Source organism: Gadus chalcogrammus, chromosome 14 (genome assembly GCF_026213295.1).
Source record: "Gadus chalcogrammus isolate NIFS_2021 chromosome 14, NIFS_Gcha_1.0, whole genome shotgun sequence".
Lineage (NCBI taxonomy): Eukaryota > Metazoa > Chordata > Actinopteri > Gadiformes > Gadidae > Gadus > Gadus chalcogrammus.
In genome coordinates this window covers 860,589-884,354 of record NC_079425.1, presented here as the reverse complement: position 1 = coordinate 884,354, position 23,766 = coordinate 860,589, and the positions used below count along the sequence as shown (strand labels likewise).

At 46.3% G+C, this 23,766-nt stretch overlaps 1 protein-coding gene across 1 annotated transcript in view; it reads right to left on the bottom strand.

Annotated features, from left to right (window-relative positions):
- The window catches only part of luzp2 (leucine zipper protein 2), a 65,168-nt gene extending 43,100 nt beyond the window's left edge, over window positions 1-22,068 (bottom strand). The window contains exons 1-6 of the mRNA XM_056607989.1: window positions 22,016-22,068; window positions 20,146-20,260; window positions 17,061-17,129; window positions 13,686-13,756; window positions 10,532-10,613; window positions 7,413-7,475 (exon numbers count right to left, since the gene is read on the bottom strand). Of these exons, the coding sequence (XP_056463964.1) occupies window positions 7,413-7,475; window positions 10,532-10,613; window positions 13,686-13,756; window positions 17,061-17,129; window positions 20,146-20,260; window positions 22,016-22,068 (453 nt within the window). The remainder of the gene's footprint in view (window positions 1-7,412; window positions 7,476-10,531; window positions 10,614-13,685; window positions 13,757-17,060; window positions 17,130-20,145; window positions 20,261-22,015) is intronic.
- Window positions 22,069-23,766: the final 1,698 nt, after the last annotated feature.

The window sequence follows — 23,766 nt, the reverse complement described above, 5'->3', positions numbered from 1 at the left end:
GTGACTTTCCGGTGAGGAGCGGCCCGAAGCACCTCTCTCGCGGCGGTATGCCCTCTGTGAGGATGCGCAGTGGGAGGTTATCGGTAATGGAACGGGCGGCGAGGGTAAGCTGTGGCAGTGCTTTAAGACGTTCCTCGCCTCAGGTGCATCAAAGCACACCGACACACCAGAGGCCGCGACGCGTGGATGATAGCATGTTGCCTTCCGTTATCTCTGGGAAAATGTCCCCTTTTCCAATGTAAATGCAAATGTAAGGTCAACGTTCCGCACATTATGTCGTCTCTTCTCTTAGGTCTTCTGATGTATTGATGGGTAGGTATGTAGGCGCCAAGGTGAGCACCCTATGGGAATCTGGTTCTTATTTAGGAGCAGTAAAGCTACTGTTTCAGATGAGCTAAAAACTGGGATTTCAAAGAACATACTTTGGTCTGTGTGCTGCCCCACGGCACCTCTGCGATGCTTTCTAAGTACCGTTGTTTTGTTTGAGCGTTATGAAGACTGATGTTGCGTATGAAATGTGTTATATGACTAGTGTCCAACAACTTTATCCCTCACAAGGACATCATCGTGAAAACGTCCAGAACGATCTCTAAACACCAGAACCTCCACACACCGCGGGTTAGACTATTCATTCACATTTACGTTCAGGGCATTTAGCAGACACTTTGATCAGGAGCCACTTACAAGAACCAAGTGCATAGAACCAAGAGCCAAGCACTAACAATCACTAGGTTAACCCGTTCCCCGAATACAACAAAGATAGGCAGGATAAGAAGCTACAGAATGGAGTGAGGTTTGCCGTCCCTTAAGGTCAATCAAGTATCGCCGAAAAACATTTAGACAGTCATACATCCACAACGGCTTTTAAACCTGTCGGCACAATCATGATGGAGTGATCGAGTGTTAAAAAAGAAAGTCTTCATGTGTTGTGTGGGACAGCAAACCACAATACACAACATAATGTGTTAGATGTGTTCTGATAGGACCACAGAACTATAGACAAAACAGCAGTAATCCCTGATGGATGGATGCATATTATGTTTATACTAGTTATATTATATTAGCATATTATGAATCCTAAATGTTTCCACGAGTCAACACCATGAAGAAATGATAATGACATAACTGTTATTGTTAAATGTTGACACAAAATGAATATGCGTGCGGTAATGGTTTGAAGAGAAGCAACCCCCATCTCTCCCAGTCGTGCGATCATTAGAGGCTCTCTGTGTAGATCAGTACTGGGAGCATCATTCAACCCCACTACAATGACTGGATCAGTACTGGGAGCATCATTCAACCCCACTACAATGACTGGATCAGTACTGGGAGCATCATTCAACCCACTACAATGACTGGATCAGTACTGGGAGCATCATTCAACCCACTACAATGACTGGATCAGTACTGGGAGCATCAATCAACCCCACTACAATGACTGGATCAGTACTGGGAGCATCATTCAACCCCACTACAATGACTGGATCAGTACTGGGAGCATCATTCAACCCACTACAATGACTGGATCAGTACTGGGAGCATCATTCAACCCACTCAAATGACTGGATCAGTACTGGGAGCATCAATCAACCCCACTACAATGACTGGATCAGTACTGGGAGCATCAATCAACCCACTACAATGACTGGATCAGTACTGGGAGCATCATTCAACCCCACTACAATGACTGGATCAGTACTGGGAGCATCAATCAACCCACTACAATGACTGGATCAGTACTGGGAGCATCAATCAACCCACTACAATGACTGGATCAGTACTGGGAGCATCATTCAACCCCACTACAATGACTGGATCAGTACTGGGAGCATCAATCAACCCACTACAATGACTGGATCAGTACTGGGAGCATCATTCAACCCACTACAATGACTGGATCAGTACTGGGAGCATCATTCAACCCCACTACAATGACTGGATCAGTACTGGGAGCATCAATCAACCCACTACAATGACTGGATCAGTACTGGGAGCATCATTCAACCCCACTACAATGACTGGAGGGACAATGATCTGCGTTAAATGACCTTGTGTTTGTCTTAGTGAATCACTCTTACTAGGCACTGGGGCTCATGGGGTGTTTCAAACACACCGTCCCACTTACAGCCTGCGTCCTCAAACTCACTCCTCCCTGTTTGTGATTTACAGTGACGATGATGAAGGACGATCAACGTAATGAAACGCCGTTCGGACCTGACAGCCCACAGAGCCCAGTAGACCGCAGAGACAGTGAGCGCCATGCCAGGGAAACCTTTGATAGTGGGAGGACTCGTGACATTCTGCTGTGATACTTCCTAAGTGTTTTTTGTGTCTGTTGTCAGATTTATTTGGAGTGATTTGATGTTTGCTGGTTTGTTCACTCTCTCTCACTCCCTCACTCCCTTTCTTGCTCTGGTGACTCAGGAAGTTGTCACGTCTTTCGCCGCCTTTTCAGATGGATCTTGGAAAAAATGTAAGCGTTAATAATATGTCATTCATTGTTATAAATAGTGCAATATTTATTATAAATGAATCATAATTCATCATTTACAACGGTATTCTACATATTGTTATTACACTTCAGTTAGGTTCTAGAGTTGGACAAAGGTTATGTCGATAAAATGATTCCTTTTTATATTACTCCCCATAAACAAAAAGCTTGACTGGGGCGACCTGCGTTTGGCCTTTAATCCTCTGGTCTCTCATGTGATCACATCAGAGTGCTCTGGGAGCCACATCCTGAATGCCAGCACCAGAGTACGTAAAGTTCACACACTTCTGGGGACCCAGTCGGACCGTCCCGTCCCCCCCCTCCCCCAAGACTGATCTGGAACAGAGGAAAAGCCCAATCTTAAAATGTCACAATGCCACCGCGCTTAAATGACAGATGAGGTGGGCTGGTCCCGGGGGGGGGGGGGCTCAAATCAGCTCTACTTCCATGTTACAAACGTTGCCATGTGCTATGGGAATCAAATCAAACAGAACTAACACTGCTATAGTCCTGTGTGACCGTCCAGAGATGGGTTTCAATCCCCAATGGATATCAGCATCGGCCTCGCAGGGCGGCAATTGATTTCCAAATATGGGCATGATCCTACGTTGCTCAAAAAAGCTCCAGCCAATCAGAATCCATAACTAAGTGACGCTGGCTCTCTTGGCCGTATCAGGGGGTACAATGTGAAGCAGAAACACCTCCTCCTCTAATTGGAGTCAGGGTTCCACTCTGGTCGGCATATCACCCTCCGGGTATTTTCCAATTCATTTTCCGTTACCTTTCTGTGCTCACAGAGTTTCCTTGTTCCCTCTGAGCTGACGGTAGAGGCCGCCTCCATCTCTACTGAATGACGATCATGATATACTCTTTAACCAATGACGACGGGGAACCCACCCGGCTGCAGGCTGATGGGGACTCCACCCTGCAGTACCTCTATAGACAGTGTGGCTCCACCCTGCAGTACCTCTAGAGACAGTGTGGCTCCACCCTCCAGTACCTCTAGAGACAGTGTGGCTCCACCCTGCAGTACCTCTATAGACAGTGTGCACCCTGCAGTACCTCTAGAGACAGTGTGGCTCCACCCTGCAGTACCTCTATAGACAGTGTGGCTCCACCCTGCAGTACCTCTATAGACAGTGTGGCTCCACCCTGCAGTACCTCTATAGACAGTGTGGCTCCACCCTGCAGTACCTCTAGAGACAGTGTGGCTCCACCCTCCAGTACCTCTATAGACAGTGTGGCTCCACCCTGCAGTACCTCTATAGACAGTGTGGCTCCACCCTGCAGTACCTCTATAGACAGTGTGGCTCCACCCTGCAGTACCTCTATAGACAGTGTGGTTCCACCCTGCAGTACCTCTATAGACAGTGTGGCTCCACCCTGCAGTACCTCTATAGACAGTGTGGCTCCACCCTGCAGTACCTCTATAGACAGTGTGGCTCCACCCTGCAGTACCTCTATAGACAGTGTGGCTCCACCCTCCAGTACCTCTATAGACAGTGTGGCTCCACCCTGCAGTACCTCTATAGACAGTGTGGCTCCACCCTGTAGTACCTCTACCACCACCGGCGGGCTGACAATAATCCTCAATATGTAAACAGAGTGCGCTGTCCTGAACCAGACAGACGGCAGCATACGGGGGCGAATCGTTTGATATCGGCCCGACTGCAGCTGGGACCTTGACTCAGACGGGACGTTTTGCTGTGCTTGCATTGTGACGACACAAAACAAATAACAGCTTTCCTTTGATTGTAGTCTTCTCCTCATGACTTAGTCATCGTTTGATTTGGCATTCCAGGCTCTCTAGATGACAAATATTGAACGGCGTTCAAATATTATGAAAGATTAAAGTGACTGGAGTTAGTGTGCAAACCGTTCATACATGGTAGTTAGTTTTACATTTCTGATTATTCTTTATCCAATTCTAAATTATATCTTTCATTAATTTGGGGTTACGTCATTTTACTTTTATATATATGCCAATTCCTCTCTCTTTGTCTCAGCCACTTGCATTATGAAGCAGTCGATAATTAAAGGTCTCCTGCTTTATTCTAAGTTTCATAATGTATGAAGGAAACAGTGACCACACATGAGCTGCCGACACCAGATCGTGCTACAGAGGAACAAAACGGGAACTCGAGAGTTCAGGATGGTTTAACGAGGCCAGCAACGGTGGGGTGCCCAAAATAATATCATGTTTGTGAAATAGTTTAGAAATATGGATATGTTTAGTCTGGGGGATGAGTTACAATGTTTAACTGGATGGTTATGCTCCATATAGAAGCAGATGGCATGGAAACGCCAGATAATAATTCTGCTTTGATGCTTAACTAAGTGAGGGATAATCTAAGGGCTCAGTTTAGTAAGAATCTGAATGTGCTAAAGAGCATTCACAGTCCTTCTGTCAACCCAGCTGGTGAAGGCTCTTCTCTTCTCACAGGGGTTTTGTTTGCATCAATCGGATTGTCTCGGAGAATAGACCCCATTTCACAGAGGTGTCACCATCGGACAAACACAGGTGTCAATCAAGTCACTAAGGGTCTGTGTTTATCTACGAGGGCACAGGTTCCATGGTCTGTGTGTGACACAACACTGAGGCCTGACGTGTTCTCTGTTTGGGGGAGGAGAATCCCATGAGTGCTGATACAGAGTGCAGCTGGGACTGTACTGTACATACTGAACATTGGTCACTCCGATTAGCCACGCCCTTCCACCCTTCCGACGCACCTATTTTATGTTGTGCGTCCTGGCACTCAAAGGAAAGTTCTTAGATGTGTATCCTCTTATCCTAGCTATCTTTGCTGTATACAGGGAATGGGCTAACCTAGTGATTGTTAGTGCTTGGTTCTATGAACATCCTTACTGTCCCGTCAGAGATATATTGTTGTTTCTCTTCTGACCAATGTACTTCCAGCTCTGCGTGCATCACTCAGCTCGGTGTCTCCAGCCGCCCTGAAGCAGCCCTGAGTAACGACGGCCAGCTGACGACCCTCGGGAACCACAAGCGTCCGCAGACTCTGATCCAACGGGTCGCACGGTGAGTGGAAACAGAGAGCTGAATGTACATGATATAGTGGAGGCCTGCGGGACGGCGCGGCGAACAGCGAGCAGCGCGCCAGTGGGCCGGACTCCGTTCACGGGTTGCTTGGCAACAGGCCAGCGGCAGAACTTCATGTGCTGGCGGAGCCAAATACATGATAAAAGAAACAAGCGAATAATAATCTGTGGTTGCTTATTACTGTTTACTAATGAGAAGCGTTTGTAGAACGGAGGAAGCGATACCCACCCGAGGTCGCGCTGTTATTGAACGGTTCAAATCATTTCTCCCCATAAACGCTGAGAACGTAGCGTGGTGGGGGGTTGTTCTATCAATGATTTTATATTCTAATTATTCTTATATCAATATTATCATTATTATTCTAACTGAGAGACTCATTCATACTCATTAATAAACCCTTTTTGTAGTTAGTATCAGTACTGTGTGTTACTGATGGCCGTTCCTTTATAACATACAGAACCACGATGGGATTCTGATCATCTGATCACGAAGACTTTGAGGTTCAGTCCGTTTCCCTTGAGGAGGCTCAAGCCTGTTGAAGCAGAGAGCCGTTTAGGAAGCTCTTTGTTTCTGTTTCCATCTGCTTCTACGTCCCGCTCCTAAAACACTGACAGATAAACTGTCACGGTAATGACAGCAGCCTCTTAGTCTCTGATGTCTCCTACGAGAGTTCACATCCTAAGAGCTTCAGATCTGGAACGCTGGGAGATGTGATGACAGCATTTCTGTACCGCGATCTGATTTTAGAATAACGGCAGAGCAAAATTACCAATAATAACATAATCATGTTTCTTGTTTGTGTGTTAACTAGCAAATACCGATGTTTACTCTAAAAGCATAGATGAGAGTCGGATAAAGGGTTTCAGAGCAAAAGTTATGTTAGAAATGACAGCCTTGATGTGCATCTCTTGGCACACACACACACACACACACACACACACACACACACACACACACACACACACACACACACACACACACACACACACACACACACACCAACCCATTGACATTGTTAGTCATGTTGCATGAGGTGCTACTAGATTATTGACTCATATATATATTTTTAATATCCGTTGGGTTTATATAATGCGTTGCAGCAGAAGCTCTACATAAGAGTGTGTGGGGGGCATGACACAGTGTCCACCACAGGGTGAACCGTCGCCCGATGAGGCCGAGCTGCCAGTCGCACGAGGAAGAGGAGGGACAGAATCCAGGAGATATCAGACTCATAGTAAGAGCATATCAACAGCTATGTTTAGCAACTCATTTTACTCTGCTGTTCCTCCTTATCTTTATGACGTCACCTTGGATCTGGGAACAGCATTCAGCATCAGGTTCATTATTCACTCCCTCAGGAGGTCCAAGGGTTTCCCGGGAAGGAGGTTTGATGCTAACCAGGAGGAATACGTCTGGAGTCCTCACGTTGGTAACGAGGCTAGCAAGCAGCATCAGAAATACACAAGAACACCGTGGTGTCACATGACAACCACCTGCCTCTACTTGTAGCTTTCAAATGTTTGTTTAAAAAGGAAACGTGTGGAAAAAGTCCTTCACGACAGATCCCCCTTTGTGAGGTAGTCGTGGAACAGTTGAAGAAGAGTCTCAGAGAAGGTGGGACCCTTTGGATCTACAGGCTCAGGTAAGAGGTCTCAGTGCACCGGGGCACATGAAGGCTTATGGTCAAATATTACCATTTTACTGTACTGCTACTTCTCTCCAATAATATCACGCTGACAAAACAGTTTTGGTCCCACAGCGTTTCAGAGGATTCATAAACAAGTCTCCCAGCCTTTACCTGGGGAGCAGCCACTACTGCACCACGGTGGAGAGGGGAGCAACATTAACAGAGGCACTTACCTCTTGCTGGAGATCTTTAATGACTTTGGTCTTTTTCTCCATCTCGGTCTTGAGGTACTTGATCTAAACGAAGAGGAACAGCAACCAGAAAACAAAGAGAAAACTGTTAAACCAATGGAAGGAAGGTTACACTGGGAAAAGATTAGATTATACAAATAACTTGTGAGAAGTGGCAATAAAGTGACTATTATACTGCTAGAGAATATGTTCATGATATTGGATTCCATACTTAACATTGCATATACTGTGCTAATTGACACTGCAAATTGACAATATTGTGCCGTTTATAAAGTGCAGTTTTACTGCTAGCAAATATTTTCATGATGATATTTGATGAACCACGATACAACTCACTAAATCAATAGTGACTTAGCTAAACAATAAACAAATGACCTGTATTTATTAAACATTTCAAGCCGAGCAAGGCTCCTCCTATATCTTTAAAGTCTGGTTCTGAGGGTTTAGGAAGCGGTTAGGTAGGAGTTGACTTCCATCCTATCATTTCTTCATAGGATGTCTGAAACAATTTGAGGCATACACTGCTTGGAATCCGGCCCAGCATGGAGCCAGCTCTCAGCCAGGTCTCCACTGTGTGACTGATTGAACACTGTTTACTGGGTTCTGTCCTTCTGAAGTACCATTTGCATTTGCCCCCTCCCTGCCTCCCCTTTCCTGCTCAAGTTCTAAGTGACGGCATCCATTATGGTTTGTGTTTAGCCGCCTGTCAGGGCCGCAAATTAAGAAAGAGAAATAAACCCCATCCTGTTGCCTCTGGCTCAGTGCTCTAGTGAGGTGAGGAGAGCAGACTAAAGCCTGGTCCCTCCTGTCTTCCACCGGGAATAAAGAGACCTCAGCCGGACTGAAGGTGTCCTTCAGAGAGGTCGTCCTCCGTCTCTATCGGCCCTCGTACAGGAGGCTCCAGCCCTGACACCGTAACGGCCTCAGGGAGGGAGATGGTAAACTAGACCTCAGCCGTTGACTCACATCGCCCAGCAGTGTGTGATAACATCACAGTTCATGTTGGAGGCTTTCCGTCACTGTCACGGCCCACGGGCACGCCTGGGAACATCTCCCAGCACCGGTGATCGTACTTTTCAGAGCTGAGCCCAGGGAGTACATAATACAGAAAGTAGAAAACGGCCGAGAGAAGATGGAAACTGTCTGCTCAAACTTAGGTTTGAGATCCAATGTAAATGTGTTCTGAGCCCCAGACTGCATCTCTGATAGAGAGAAAAAAGAACTATCCATGTGTTATATTAACTGTGGAACATGAATAAAAAGCCCAAGCCATTATAGAAATGGATAAAGTGGGGTGTCAGGTGCTGGAAGGTGAAAGTGGGCTCTTGAATTAATGATGAAGCCTTGTTAGAATTAGATTGTGACTTCTAACGACCTACTTAGTCGTCATTTGTTACCTGAATCGAATGAGGCATTTGTCAGCTAATGTAAGCTAAACGAGAACGAATAATGTCAAACCTTTTAAAAAACAAAAAGGCGTTTATCATTTTAACCGTTGAAAGAAAATATGAATATATGAATTAAATAAAGTTCAGAGTATTTTTCCTCATTGTTCTGATTCGTATGTCGCTGTGGGAGCCTTTTGAACAATATTCCAAATGAATCAATAAGTGTTGTTTGTAGGAAGATAAATGTCAAGTCTAACTGATCACACCTTCCTGTGAGAATTGTCCTTTCCTCATGAAAGGCTACGGATGTTGGAGTGATGTTTCTTTGTTTTCTGCTCCTTACATCGTGTTTGACAAACTGATGTTGATGCTAATGTCAGGCTGGACGTTAAAGGACAATACGGTGATCAAACCAACGTTGCTGCCTCGCCTAGCTGCACTAAAACATGGGTTACAAATAAAATCTGTCAAAAATAGTTCCCTGTACCACCTGCCAGGAATGTGAACTAAGAAAACATAGCACTCTCGGAATCAATGTGCGTCAGTCAGGGTAGAGTTTGTGGACAACATAACTGAATCGCAATACAAGTGCAATACAACATTTCCAATCACAACAACCAAAGTGCTATATTTCTATTGTTTACATTCGTGGCACGAACACACCACGTCCTCCGAGCCGATTCGGCACCTCGAAGAGAATTTGGTCTCACATCTTTTACATAAGGAGAAACCGGGAGACCGGTTGGGTCAACCAGTCATGTCCTTCAAACGTAAATGTTCTAATTAAAAGGAGCAAATGTTTGGAGGATCCCAGAAGAGCTCTGGCCAGCTGTCTCTGAGCTAACGAGACCTCGTGCTGAGGGGTGGTAATGAGTTTCATGGCAGAACAAGAAACCTTCGCTCACATCGTCAGGGGACAAAAGTCACCGCGTTCACAGAGTACAGGGAGTATATATAATACATACATATATATGTATAGATAGTACATAAGCACTGCAACTCAAAGGCCCCTTACCACTGAACCGATTAAGAGTCCTAAGAATAAATGCTTCATTTGGGCTGAATGTCTGACTGCTGAACAGCACTCTGCACTGCAGGGAAACACTAATGCTGTGTTGATGGAGAAATAAGAGTTTCAAGGTAATCCATTGACTAAATATGAATAGGAATAGATGTTGGGTTTAAACATTGACACCACTGCACCACTTTCAAACCCATAACCATTTTAACCCCAAAAGCATGAACATGGACTGTGTTTGGTCTGTTCAAAGGGGAAGAATGTAACAAAGCAAAGACTTAACCAGGCTCTGTGTGTGTGTGTGTGTGTGTGTGTGTGTGTGTGTGTGTGTGTGTGTGTGTGTGTGTGTGTGGGTGTGTGTGTGTGTGTGTGTGTGTGTGTGTGTGTGTGTGTCTGTTACATTGTGTTCCCTGTGCGTGTGTGCATGTGTGTGTACGTGTGCATGTGTTCCTGTGTGTTACACTGTATTGTGTTCAGTGTTTGTGTTGGTGTGTGTTTGTGTGTGTGTTTTGCACTGTGTGTGTGTGTTCAGTGCGAGGGATTCTCTCTCCCGCACTGCCTCCTCTCAGGGCGTTTTAATTAAGTGGCGCAGAACAGCGCCCGGGAGGCGCTCGCTAGGTAATGAGCGGCGGCCGCTGACAGGTGACAGAGCTGCTTAGCGCTGAGCAGACTCTGGGAGGTCAGCGGCGTCTCACCGTGGCCTGCTGCTTCTCCTCCCGCTCCCGCGCCTCCTCCAGCTGCTTCTGCAGCGCGGCCTGGAGGCTCTTCATCTCCTTCCTGCACGGCCCAGAGAGGGGGGAGGGGGAGGAGGAGAGGGGGAGGAGGGAGAGGGGAGGAGGGAGAGGAGGGAGGGAGGGGGAGAGGGAGGGGGAGGAGGGGGAGGAGGGGGGGAGGGGAGGAGGAGAGGGAGAGGGAGAGGGGGGAGGGAGGAGGGAGGAGGAGGAGGGAGGAGGGGGAGGAGGGAGGGGGAGGAGAGGAGACAAGGTTTAAACCCAGCAGGAGCTCCTTGTCCTCGTCGTTGGCAGAAAGTAGACTGAATGTCTGTCAAATGTGATTTGTGTTTGTGTTGTGTTTGATGGGTGAACTGGGAGGTGTTTGATGGGTGAACTGGGAGGTGTTTGATTGGTGAACTGGTCTGTGTTTGATTTGTGAACTGGGAGGTGTTTGAGGGGTGAACTGGCTGTGATGTAGCTGAGCTTAGAATGAAACGTTGTTTATACTGAACAATGGAATGTCATTCTAAAGCGGCTTGAAAGTGTGTTGATGTTCTGACATACGGCAAAACCACACACACACACACACACACACACACACACACACACACACACACACACACACACACACACACACACACACACACACACACACACACACACACACACACACACGGGGGTCGTAGGGGTGCTGCAGCTCTTATTAAGGCGCTGGCGTACGCGTGTGAACAACACACTCACTGATGAACCTACAGGCCGAATACTTTAGGAGGTAATGTATGCATGTGATGTGATGGCTAGTAGGTAGCATGCTATTTCCCCCGTTAGCACTGAAACCTACATGTAAACCAGAGTCCGTAGTGACCCATGAATGATCAACCAAATCGCAGTTTGATTACTGAAACAGTGAGCTCTTCCCATTTCAATCATCCCACGGCCCCGTTGGGGGTACCGTGACCACAGAGCTCGGAGCAGCGCGAGCACATCGGCTGTGTCCTGCCCAGCCGACTGTGCAGTCAGGCTGATGTCATGAATCAATGCAGCCACACTGGGTGGCTCAGGGTGGGATTTGACTAGAGTGTGGTCATGCACTTCAATGTTGTACATGCCAGAGACCTGTCCCCTGGAAGCAGCCCAGCGACCTCCGCAGCACCACTCGACCCCCCCACACTCACTTTATATTCTGCTCCGCCACGGAAAAAGAAGTGAATCCATTTTTTAGAAAGGTTAAAACCACCCAAACAAAGGAAAACAGGGCGCAGAAGGTGAAATCCAAAGGCAAATATTCCTATTTTAGCGTTATGCCAGTCACTGCTGGGTATGAGGTTCGTGTGTGGAGGGAATGGTCCAGACGTCAGTAGGATAAAGCCGTGCTGAAATGTCTCTGACTGCTGCACGTCCTCAGCACATACTACACGCTAAATAACAAAGTTTGGAGCAAACTCATTTTTAGAGGGTTATGGAATTACAGTTGTCTAAAAAGAACTTTTCACAATGAATCACGTTTCCTATGATGAAGGAGCAGCCTAATTACAGCCGACAGCAGCGAGGAGGGGCCGCATTAATAACACAATAGATTGCTGTATTCCAGTGCAGGTAGTGCTGGCTCGGCACCATTCTGCAGCCTTCCCATGTTTCTGGGCCTGACGCGTCAGACCTGTCGCCCGCTTTTGATGGGCTATTGATTCGTTTTAAAAGATGGTGACCACGAGGGGCAACGTTCAGACGGCGTGAACACCGCTGACGTCCCCTCGGCGTCGTTCAGGAACGTTAAGGAACGCTGAGGAACATTCAGGAGCGTTCAGGAACATTCATGAACGTTAAGGAACGTTCCGGAACGTTCAGGAACATTTGGGAACGTTCAGGAACGTTAGGGAACATTAAGGAACGTTAAGGAACGTTCAGGAACGTTAGGCAAGGGGCTAAAATCCACACTGCTCTACTGCGCTGCGTTAGTGAGTTAAAGGTGACAGGGGTTAGTGAGTGACAGGGGTTAGTGGGTGACAGGGGTTAGTGAGTGACAGGGGTTAGTGAGTGACAGGGGTTAATGAGTGACAGGGGTTAGTGAGTGACAGGGGTTAATGAGTGACAGGGTTAGTGAGTGACAGGGGTTAGTGAGTGACAGGGGTTAGTGAGTGACAGGGGTTAGTGAGTGACAGGGGTTAGTGAGTGACAGGGGTTAGTGAGTGACAGGGTTAGTGAGTGACAGGGTTAGTGAGTGACAGGGTCAGTGAGTGACAGGGGTTAATGAGTGACAGGGGTTAATGAGTGACAGGGTTAGTGAGTTACAGGGTTAGTGAGTTACAGGGTTAGTGAGTGACAGGGGTTAGTGAGAGACAGGGGTTAGTGAGTGACAGGGGTTAGTGAGTGACAGGGGTTAATGAGTGACAGGGGTTAGTGAGTGACAGGGGTTAGTGAGTGACAGGGGTTAATGAGTGACAGGGTTAGTGAGTGACAGGGGTTAGTGAGTGACAGGGGTTAGTGAGTGACAGGGGTTAGTGAGTGACAGGGGTTAGTGAGTGACAGGGTTAGTGAGTGACAGGGTTAGTGAGTGACAGGGGTTAGTGAGTGACAGGGGTTAATGAGTGACAGGGGTTAATGAGTGACAGGGTTAGTGAGTTACAGGGTTAGTGAGTTACAGGGTTAGTGAGTGACAGGGGTTAGTGAGAGACAGGGGTTAGTGAGTGACAGGGGTTAGTGAGTGACAGGGGTTAGTGAGTGACAGGGGTTAGTGAGTGACAGGGTTAGTGAGTTACAGGGTCAGTGAGTTACAGGGTTAGTGAGTTACAGGGTTAGTGAGTGACAGGGTTAGTGAGTGACAGGGGTTAGTGAGTGACAGGGTTAATGAGTGACAGGGGTTAGTGAGTGACAGGGGTTAGTGAGTGACAGGGTTAGAGTGACAGGGTTAGTGAGTGACAGGGGTTAGTGAGTGACAGGGGTTAGTGAGTGACAGGGGTTAGTGAGTGACAGGGGTTAGTGAGTGACAGGGGTTAGTGAGTGACAGGGGTTAATGAGTGACAGGGGTTAATGAGTGACAGGGTTAGTGAGTTACAGGGTTAGTGAGTTACAGGGTTAGTGAGTTACAGGGTTAGTGATTGATAGGGGTTTGGTAGCAGTGGGGGGTCAGTAGTCATACCGCTGCTTGCTGCTGAGCTCCAGAACACGCTGGATCGCCTGCTTGGCCACCGGGTCCTCGCCTTTCAGGACCTGGAACAGAGGAGGAGGTTCTTTAGAGGTTGATACCAGAAGAACACGTGGTGAACAGAGGAGGAGGTTCTTTAGAGGTTGATACCAGAAGAACACGTGGTGAACAGAGGAGGAGGTTCTTTAGAGGTTCATACCAGAAGAACACGTGGTGAACAGAGGAGGACGTTCTTTAGAGGTTGACACCAGAAGAACACGTGGTGAACAGAGGAGGAGGTTCTTTAGAGGTTGATACAAGAAGAACACGTGGTGAACAGAGGAGGACGTTCTTTAGAGGTTCATACCAGAAGAACACGTGGTGATGAGAACACTGCATGAAGGATTAAAGCTGCTCTGATCTGTTCTTTTGCAGACCATCCTTTGCTTTGATAAAGTGTGCTCTGATTGAGTCTCGAGGTTCTCATACAGTCATCCCCGTAGCGATGGCTAGCCGTCAGCAGACGTATGAGAGCCATGAGACTCAATCACAACACAACTGAATCAGAACAAAGTGGGGCGTGCTAAAAGTGCTGACTGCAGATTGAGTCAGACAAAGTTAGGTCATAAGTAAATCCTATCCTGCTCAGATTCAATGTACAATGGAGGACTTCTTCCTACAAAGTTTGTGAAATAGTAATATCAGCAACATTGAAAACATCAAACGATTCTGCACCAAAGATTAACAAATTAACCCACATATTCAGTGCTAAAGGAAATATCTTTCAACAACACACAAACCAATAATATGAACTGCAGATGTTACCCCCTCTGGTGTAAAATTGCCCTCAAAGGAAAATCTTCTACGAAAACCTGACGACAAAAATAAAGAATGATCACTTTGATGCTTCTTTTAATCCATCTGTGCTGAATATGCAAAGGTCTCTTGGGGAACTTCCTCTACATGTTCACAAACAATTAGTAAGTTCCTTTAAATTAATGCTTCTTTATCATGCAGTGACCTAGAAAAGTCCTATAATAAAATAAGACAGGCTCCGTCAGTCCCTATATCGCTCATAATAAGGGCTCTTGACATATCCCACTGTGGAACCCATCCCCAGTTTGGGAAATGGATTTTACCGGACATCACATCTTGATCACATTTTGACCTGCATCGTCTCTCTCTGTCGGCAGCTCAACTGTGTAGTGCAACTTGTTTTGGTTTCAAATACAAACAGCGGTTATCAGCAGTTATGGGATATGGGTGACAACCTTTGGTTTGCAATTGCAGTTTCTCCAACGTTACCAATTCCAACCTGTTTTGATGTTGGGGGCTGGATGGAGCATTGAGTCCGGCTTCAGAGACCCCCTGTCCATGGTCCCAATAACAGCCACTGTCCCACTTATGCCTTTTGGGGATCAAAATTTTGATCCAAAAGATAATTGGATGATTTGCCACCCAAATCATTTTTGCGTAGCCAAAAGGAGATGTCGGGGTACAGAGGTCGACGTTCTTTGAGATTGACCTAGGCATCAAAATCAGTCAACAATTCTGATGAAGAAAATTTATCCGATTATTAAAATCCATTCCTGAATAGTCCATAGGACTTCCTTGATACCAGCGGCTATATGATGTCCTATAGACGCGGGATACATAATTTAGACCTAAATACTTCTTACTTAAATAAAACCTGTTAAACAGCCATAAATATTAACTGAATTGTTTTTCAATCATGTTAATACCACCTATGTACACTATTTAAAATATTTCATATCTTATTGGACTTAACTTGACAGCATTTTAGTGTAGTAACAGTAGTAACATTTGTTCACAAAATTCACAATACATTACTTGATGCGCTCACCCTGAATAGGATGCGTGTGTCTCTTACTACAAAGTCCACTTTGTTGTAACTCCATCCATCCTTCCTTCACTCCATGGAGCGATGGATGATGAGCATACTCTAAGATCCTTCTCCACATGCGACCGAGCCCTGCTCTTAGTCCTTATTGCAGTGGAGAATGAAGACTCACAGGGGTCAGTGGTATGAAAGGGAAACCATGTTGGAATGGCCTCTGCAGTTAGGTTCAGATAACTCACGTGAGAGGTGGTGCCTGAAGTCCCTAACCGCCCCTAACCCGGCTGAAGGCCCTTCAAAGTCCTCTCACAGGTCCTCTCTGCCTCACCATTCAGGCCACTTGCTGCAACTGGGGCAAGGAACCCACAGCCACTGTTTGACGAGGATCTCAGCTGGGGGAGCATGTCCATGACTCTGCATTGTATCCTTCTCCATAGCTCTGTTTTCTTCCTGGAGGCAGTGTATTTGTCGCTGACTTTCAGGATGGCTGCATCGTCCTTGGTTAGAGGCTGTTGAGATTGTTTAGGCGGTTGAATACGTCTGCAAGATCTGCTTATTTGGCTACACACTCGGTAGGAAAAATGTCTTCTCAGATCAGATCTGACATCTCACTGCGTGGCTCAAACAGCCGCTGCAGAACGTGACCACGAGAGAGCCATCCCACTTCAGTGTGATATAGAAGCGTGTCACGCCTAGCCTTCCTCTCCCGACAAAGTAGTCCCAACAAACGACTGCAGTGCCCTTGACTTTACAGAATGAACTACGGCCGCAGCTGTGCTGAAACAGAGGGCAGGGGCCGTTCCTTTGGACGTGAGCACCTGCCGATGCAGCATGCGGTACGAGCCGTTCCGTTTGGGTTGACCCCGGTTCACGTCCATAACCCCCTGCCCTCGGCCCGTCATCACCGCGGGTCATTCGTGTCAAGGACCACACATCTCTCCCAGTTCATTCCGGCATTCGTCAGGAAAGAATCCAGCAGTCTGATATTTCCTAACCCTCTGTCCTGTCAGCTGCCTCCATCAGAACAGAAAGTCCTCCAAAAGGTCCCCTCCCACGGAGAGCGAACCAAAACAATGACCTGAGCCTTTCCTCATCACGCTGCCGCTTGAGAATGGTCCTGCTTTCACTTTAGTAGCTCCCTCTGTCTAGAAACATGACTTATTGTGCAATAGAGCGTGGCGTTTTAGTTTAATGTGCCTTTGAGACACCAAAAAACAATCTTCTTTCCTTTCTCTGGAGTTGTGGCGAGGTTCACCTTCAGTGTTTTCTGGCGGGCGTATTCCTCACTCTTTCAATAAGTGAGTGTTGCCTTTACATCACGGGTCCTTTGTAATCAGATGCCACTATGGCTTGGCTGGCTTCACGGCTTTGTTTGCTAGAACCTGATGACAAATGGCGCGTTAGGTTGTCCCATTGCTGTTTTCAATAAAATCCAACTCAATATTACTGTTGTCATATTTTTCTCAATTTACCTACTTTGGTCTTAGTGTCACTTGACAATATTGAATGACTCCTACATTTATCCAACTCACCACTGTCGCCACCTGGCCTGCTGCCAAAAAGAGCAACTCAAAGACATGGTCATTGTGAAAAAGAGTTTCCTTGACGCACAATGTTTTTGGTAAAAAGCATATTTTTACTTAAAACAAACAATAGCACAACCGTCGAGTCAATTGCACAACTCATGCCTCCCTCCAGTCTAGAACTCTTCACCTCTTAATGAGCACCAGAATGAGTGTGGCTCAATTAGCCTATGAGCCACAGCTGCAGACTATTACGACTAACAGCCAGACAGGAATATGTGCATCTTTTAAAACATGGATTTACACTGTGAAGATTCCATTCACATCTTCACAGTCATGGAGACTTGAGTGAGGTGAATGATTCATGATAGATTGACTTCAATATCACAATCATTATCATAATGAAGTTATATTGATCAAAAGCTAGTGTATGAGAATAATGGACACAATCGAGTTGTTTAATAGGCTCAACGGCCTCCATCTATAGATATGCACTCTTGAATGATAAAGCACAATTTTATATTTTATAGGAAATCCTTTTGAGGACCCTGTTTTACCTTTCTATAGGAGGTCCTTCACACCAGCAGGCTTATTGAACCAACTGGGAACTGGCTGGTTGGTTGAACCGGTTGACAACGGAAGGACAGTGAAATCCCTGAAAATCGTTTCTTGTTTTTCTGTCTGTATTTTTGACAAATGGTTCATATCTGACCATCTTAAGTCCAAACTGTACCATGTGGACATTGAAGTCTTACTCTCCTGTAGCTTACTCATTTAGAACGGGGTCACCATAGCAGAACCTGAACAGTAGTCAGTGTAGCCAACGTTGCTCATCCATCACCCTGTGCCCTAAACCACTCGACAACATACTAATATCATCTCATGTTGCAAACAGATTGTACGTTTTTAGTGATCAGCAAACGGTTTGTTATGTAGAAATGTTTTTTCAATATTAAACCTTGGTCACATAACAGGACGCGTTCCACGGTCGCTGACTGGACCAACTTTCCCGGCGGAGGTCATATATAGTGCCTCGAAGAAATCATCTAATGCCACGCGTTTATAGATTCAATCACTACTACAACCGCTCACACAAAGTAACAGCAGTGTACCCTATTGTACATAGAGTTTTGATGTATGAATCCGCAGTGCACTTTAAGTGTATGTGATTTATATTTCAGTACTCGGTCGCCCCCGTGCTATTCAACTATGTACGGAGTGAAATGTTTTATGGCCGAAGGGTATAAACTAACTGTAAGGGAATGCTGATGTGGCAGAAAGAGAGGAGGGGGTGGGGGGGGTTATCTCAGTACAGTTGAGTATTGTTGTTACTCACACTACCATCCCCAGAGACTACATTTCACACAATGCACTTTTATAGCAGCTCAGAATAGATGCAAAACAACCCTGAGATGCAAAGCCAAAACATAGCTGTTCCCCGAACACCGACCACAAACTAAATGTGAACAGGCAGCATAAGGGCTTCAGCATATGGCCTCCTAACTGCAGAGATGGCAGCTCTCCTCCACCCACCTGTCCCTCACAGACTCCATCTTAACATCATCCAGAATTTTTCAATATCTGCATATCTGTTTTTCCCCTGTATTGATGTAGCGCATCAATGTTGATTTGTTATAACAAAGATGTTTCACCCCTGGAAAGAAAACGGATTGGGCATCTAGAAGGGCGTAGAACACACACACACATAGAACGCACACACGTAGAACACACACACACACATAGAACACACACACACACGTAGAACACACACACACGTACAGCACACACACGTGGAACACACACACACGTAAAGAACACACGCGTGGAACACACACGTAGAACACACACGTAGAACACACACACGTGGAAAACACACACACAGAGAGTACACACTCGTAGAACAACAAGCGTAGAACACACACAGGTGGAACCCATTCACACAGGTGGAACAAACACACGTGGAACACACAGAGCCTGGAGGGGGGGGGGGGGGGGGGGGGCATGGAGCCCTGGAGGGGAGAGACCACAAAGACAGCCTGGGAGGAGATGGAGAGGGAGGGGGGGGAGGAGGGGGGAAGGGGAAGAGGGTGGAGGGGAGGAGGGGAGGAGGGTGCTGCTTGCACCCATCAGCTTTATTATACCCTAAACGTGATGCTCTCTGTGTATAGATCAGGATGCTCTCTGTGTATCGATCAGGCTCCAGGACAACCGTCTGACAGCCTGCATGAAGAGAAGCAGAAATGGTCCACCCCCACCCCCCCCCCCGTCTGATGACAAACCTTAAGCAATATATTTTCCGCGGGAAACCCTGTTGTCGTTAAATATAAATAGACTTCTTTATAATCCAGTAGAAAACATACAGAGCATAGAGAGCATAACACAATCAAAGTCTGAGTAGATTGAATGTCGGCCTATACTTTGTTTAATAAAAGGCATCTTGTGAAGGACAGAGATGCCTTTCTTTATTCATATATTTATTTATTTCACAGCTGCGCTAAACACAATGTGTATGTTATTGTAACAGACAGGGCTTTTTGTTCTTCCAGATCTCTCAGATGTGATGCATTGAGCTGAAGCCAGAGGAGCAAAGAGCAGCAGAAGGGCTTACAGAGCCGCCCTGCTTCACTGCTCTGCATCCCCCTCAGACTCAGAGTGCCTGAGTGTGTACCCCGTCCTGGCTCCCAGAGTGCCTGCTAACCAAGATGGAATCCATTTGAGTTATTCTGCATGTGATCGGAGCTGTAACGACAGATGCGGTTTTAAACAAGGGCCGAGCTGGGGTTGGTCTGTTGTCACGGTGATGCCTCCTCTCCCTGGGATCCGTCCACCCCTCGATGCACCCTCACATCTCTGATACGGGGAGGGGCTGCCAGCGGGCCTCTGCATATTCATGAGTTATAATGAGGATCTGAAGTGCTGCAGGTGAGGTGTAGAGCAAGAGAGAAATGTAGACAACAATGATGGGATGAACTTGTGGGGCTTCTCTGGTGTAAAGGATCTGCCCTCAGCCCACTGGCTGTTCCTTCTTTTGAGCCTGGCTGGAGTGTTTGAGGAAAAGAAAAGGAAAAAGAAAGTAAAGTAAAGAGTCACCGACCTGCAGGTTGCCTTTTATGCTGTCGAGCTCCTTTGATGTCTTGGAGAGCTGCTGAATGCTGCTCCGTTCACTGAACACCTCCTTCAGCTTCTTCTGCAGCCCCTCATAGCCTTGTCTGGGAACAGAGACAGGGGGAGAGTTACGGGAGATTTAGAGACCAATCCAACAGCCCAGTGTCCAGGAGAGAAATCACTCTTTATTGGCACCTTGGCAGAATGAGGTTTGTTAAAATGGATTAAAAGGTGGAGTTGTGGAGGCTCGAGGGACGAGGATGGAGGAAAATGAATATCTGCTAAACACAGTCCTTGAGTTGAAAGATTAAACACCTGCATCGTCCTTAAATGGGCCAATCAAAAGGCTGCAGAGATGAGGTACTCTGGAACCAAGGACTGCTGCGACCCTTTCACTTGAATATTCATACCACTCAATTATGCCATTATTGCATTTTGACCCGTCAATAGAAGGTGAGAATATATTACGCTCTAGTATTTTTATTTGAAAGCTTTAGTTGGAGTATTTCCAATGTTCTTCTGAAGATAATAATAATAATAATAATACATTTAATTTAGAGGCGCCTTTCAAGACACCCAAGGTCACCTTACAGAGTATATAGTCATCATACATCACTTAAAAAAAAACAAGAAATTGTGGAAAAAAATAAATAAATAAATAAACATGATAAATAAAAAATAAAAATAAATAAAACAAAAAGACAAAACAAAACAAACAAACAATCACGTTAGACGTTGTGTGCGAGTTTGAACAGGTGAGTTTTGAGTTGTGTGTGTGTGTGTGTGTGTGTGTGTGTGTGTGTGTAATATGCTGTAGCTGCTCTGATGGCCACTAGCTCCACCTCTCCTCAAACCATCTCACCAGTTCACATTTCCCTTCTCTCTGCAGAGGCCCGATCAGTGCGGGCTGGGGTGTAGGTTCATGACGAACCAGGAGCATCGTCGTCTAATTAAAACAAGCGATGGCAGCACCATCGTGTAGCACTGTAGTCATCTTCTAAATAGACTGAATAACTGCGTAGAAAGATTACAGAGATCTGCAAAGAAAGCTTTTCTAAGAGAATATGTGTTTGCTTCCCTTACAACCAGATTCGACATGAGCCAAAAGAGTGGTTCCCTATAGTATTGACTCTACTCTAACTCTCAGCCTCTCTCCTCCAGTAACGCTGGTTCACTATAGTATTTACTCTACTCTAACTCTCAGCCTCTCTCCTCCAGTAACGCTGGTTCACTATAGTATTGACTCTACTCTAACTCAGCCTCTCTCCTCCAGTAACGCTGGTTCACTATAGTATTGACTCTACTCTAACTCTCAGCCTCTCTCCTCCAGTAACGCTGGTTCACTATAGTATTTACTCTACTCTAACTCTCAGCCTCTCTCCTCCAGTAACGCTGGTTCACTATAGTATTGACTCTACTCTAACTCTCAGCCTCTCTCCTCCAGTAACGCTGGTTCACTATAGTATTTACTCTACTCTAACTCTCAGCCTCTCTCCTCCAGTAACGCTCATTTGCAGAACACGGTTCCGGTTGTTCCGTTGTGAGAGAGAACACCAGGAAACGAGGTTCAGAAACCTGTGGTTAACGCATAATTATTAACACAGAGCCAGAGCTCTGCACGGCCGACAGGGAATGACTGACCTTATAGAGCGCTGGAGCGCCCCACACTATCACTGTGTCAGATTTATCTCCTAAGAAAGAGACAGTGAGGCCCGACCCGGTTCATTATCCCAGCACTGTTCCCTATACGATGCTCTCTCTGAGATACACTTCCAAGGGACCCCATTATTCCAACATGAAGAATGAATCTGGTTCCAGCATTCCCACTATGACTCAAATCACATCCCAAACAAAGGCACCTCTCCGTCTCGCGTTCCACTTGAAGCTCTGAGACGCGTGCGGCGGGAGCCATGTGGCTCCCAGGATGCACCTGGCTTTGATGCTGCGGAGTAAACATGCCAGTAATGATCAAGAGGCAATCGAAGGCAGAAATACATCTTAAAACAAGTATGGATGAGGAAATGATAACAATGAATAAGCCTCTGTGCTCGGTGGGGGGGCTTGTTAAAAACCAAAACAGACTTTGTTTCCCCACAGCTAATTAGGAATAGTTTCATTGAAAATAATCCCAAAACAAAATCAGTCACTCAATTTTGATATCAGACTCACTTTCTGCATCCAACCTCAGCCCAAAGCCGCCGTCTGCGTCAGGGCCGACACTAAATTATCTTGCATTCTGGTTTCCAAAATAGACTTGTCCTATCAGAAGAGTTGAAGGAATCCCCCTGCTGTGCTTTGCTCCTCATAATCAATGTGATCATATTTCTTTTTTAGGGTCACGCTATTAATTTGATCCAGAATTTGCTCTAAAGTACGTCCTCTGCTACAATTCAAATCAGAAGGAAATTGAGAGAGGAAGAGCCTTCGCTATGTTGGGTTCAGCCTGCCTGATTCTCTCTGTCAAACAAACAAATGTTCTCTTTCCATAGATTGTAAATCTGTGAGCCACAACCTGGAATCTGTATCCTTCACAGTCTGCACATCGCGGCACGGATCAGCACTGCAACAAATAAATCAGCACCAAAAACCAGCACTAGGGATTGAATGAATAACACATAAAACAGCATATTGAGGACACAGGCCATATGGCGCTGGAGAGACATGGAGGATCACACATGGAGGCCGAGGGAGGTACGGCGTACTCCGTGGGTTCATGCATTAGTCAACGTTACAGACCTTTCTCTAGGCGGGCCTGAATTAGCTTTAGAATTCATGGCCCACTGACACGAAAACAGCTTCATCAAGGGACTTGGACACATAAAGATGGTTTGGTTTGTACTTAAAAGTGAATCTTGTGTTTCAGCTTGAATTTCAACTAAAACTAAACTAAAAAGAATGAACTGGGATGAGTGTTCTAGGAAGGAGGGGGACACACATCCAGGGTTCCACCAGTCATAGTTCGGAGCGGAGGAGAAGGTTCCCAGAAGGATTGGGCGGAGGGAAAACATTTGACATCAGTTGTTTTCCAACTGAGGGTTTTATTTTAGCTACAGTAAAACCTTGGTTTAGATGTTATGGTCTCGCTGGCTCTTTGAAGCATGTCTCTGTTGAAATGGTCCCAGCTCCACCACCACCACGAACACACAGACCGTAACCAGCAGTGATCAGATAATGGGAGGTGTCAGCGGGCGTTTATTAGTTATTAATGGAAAGGCCTCTGTGCCTCTTTAGCCCCAGAGCAAGACGTCATTTATGGATCTGAATCCTGGGGACAAACACGCCTCTGGCCTTGGAGTTATATTGGCCCTCTGAGCTCTATAAAACAGACCACAGAGTAATAGAGAAGAGCTGAGGCGAAGTAGTAGAGGATGGAGGTGGTGGTGGTGTTGGTGGGGCTGGGGAGGTTGGGGAGCATCAAAGCCATCCACTAAGAAATGTAAGCGAAGGTGAGGCTATGGCACTCTGCCTCTCTTCTCGTCGAGAGCTGCCAGAACCTCTGATTCACTGTTGGAAGGGCTGTTCTGGAGAAGTGGAGTGGTGAACTGAACTAGAACTGGTGCAGATCGTCTGGTGTTAACTACCTCACCACCAGAACCAGTGGGACTTATGC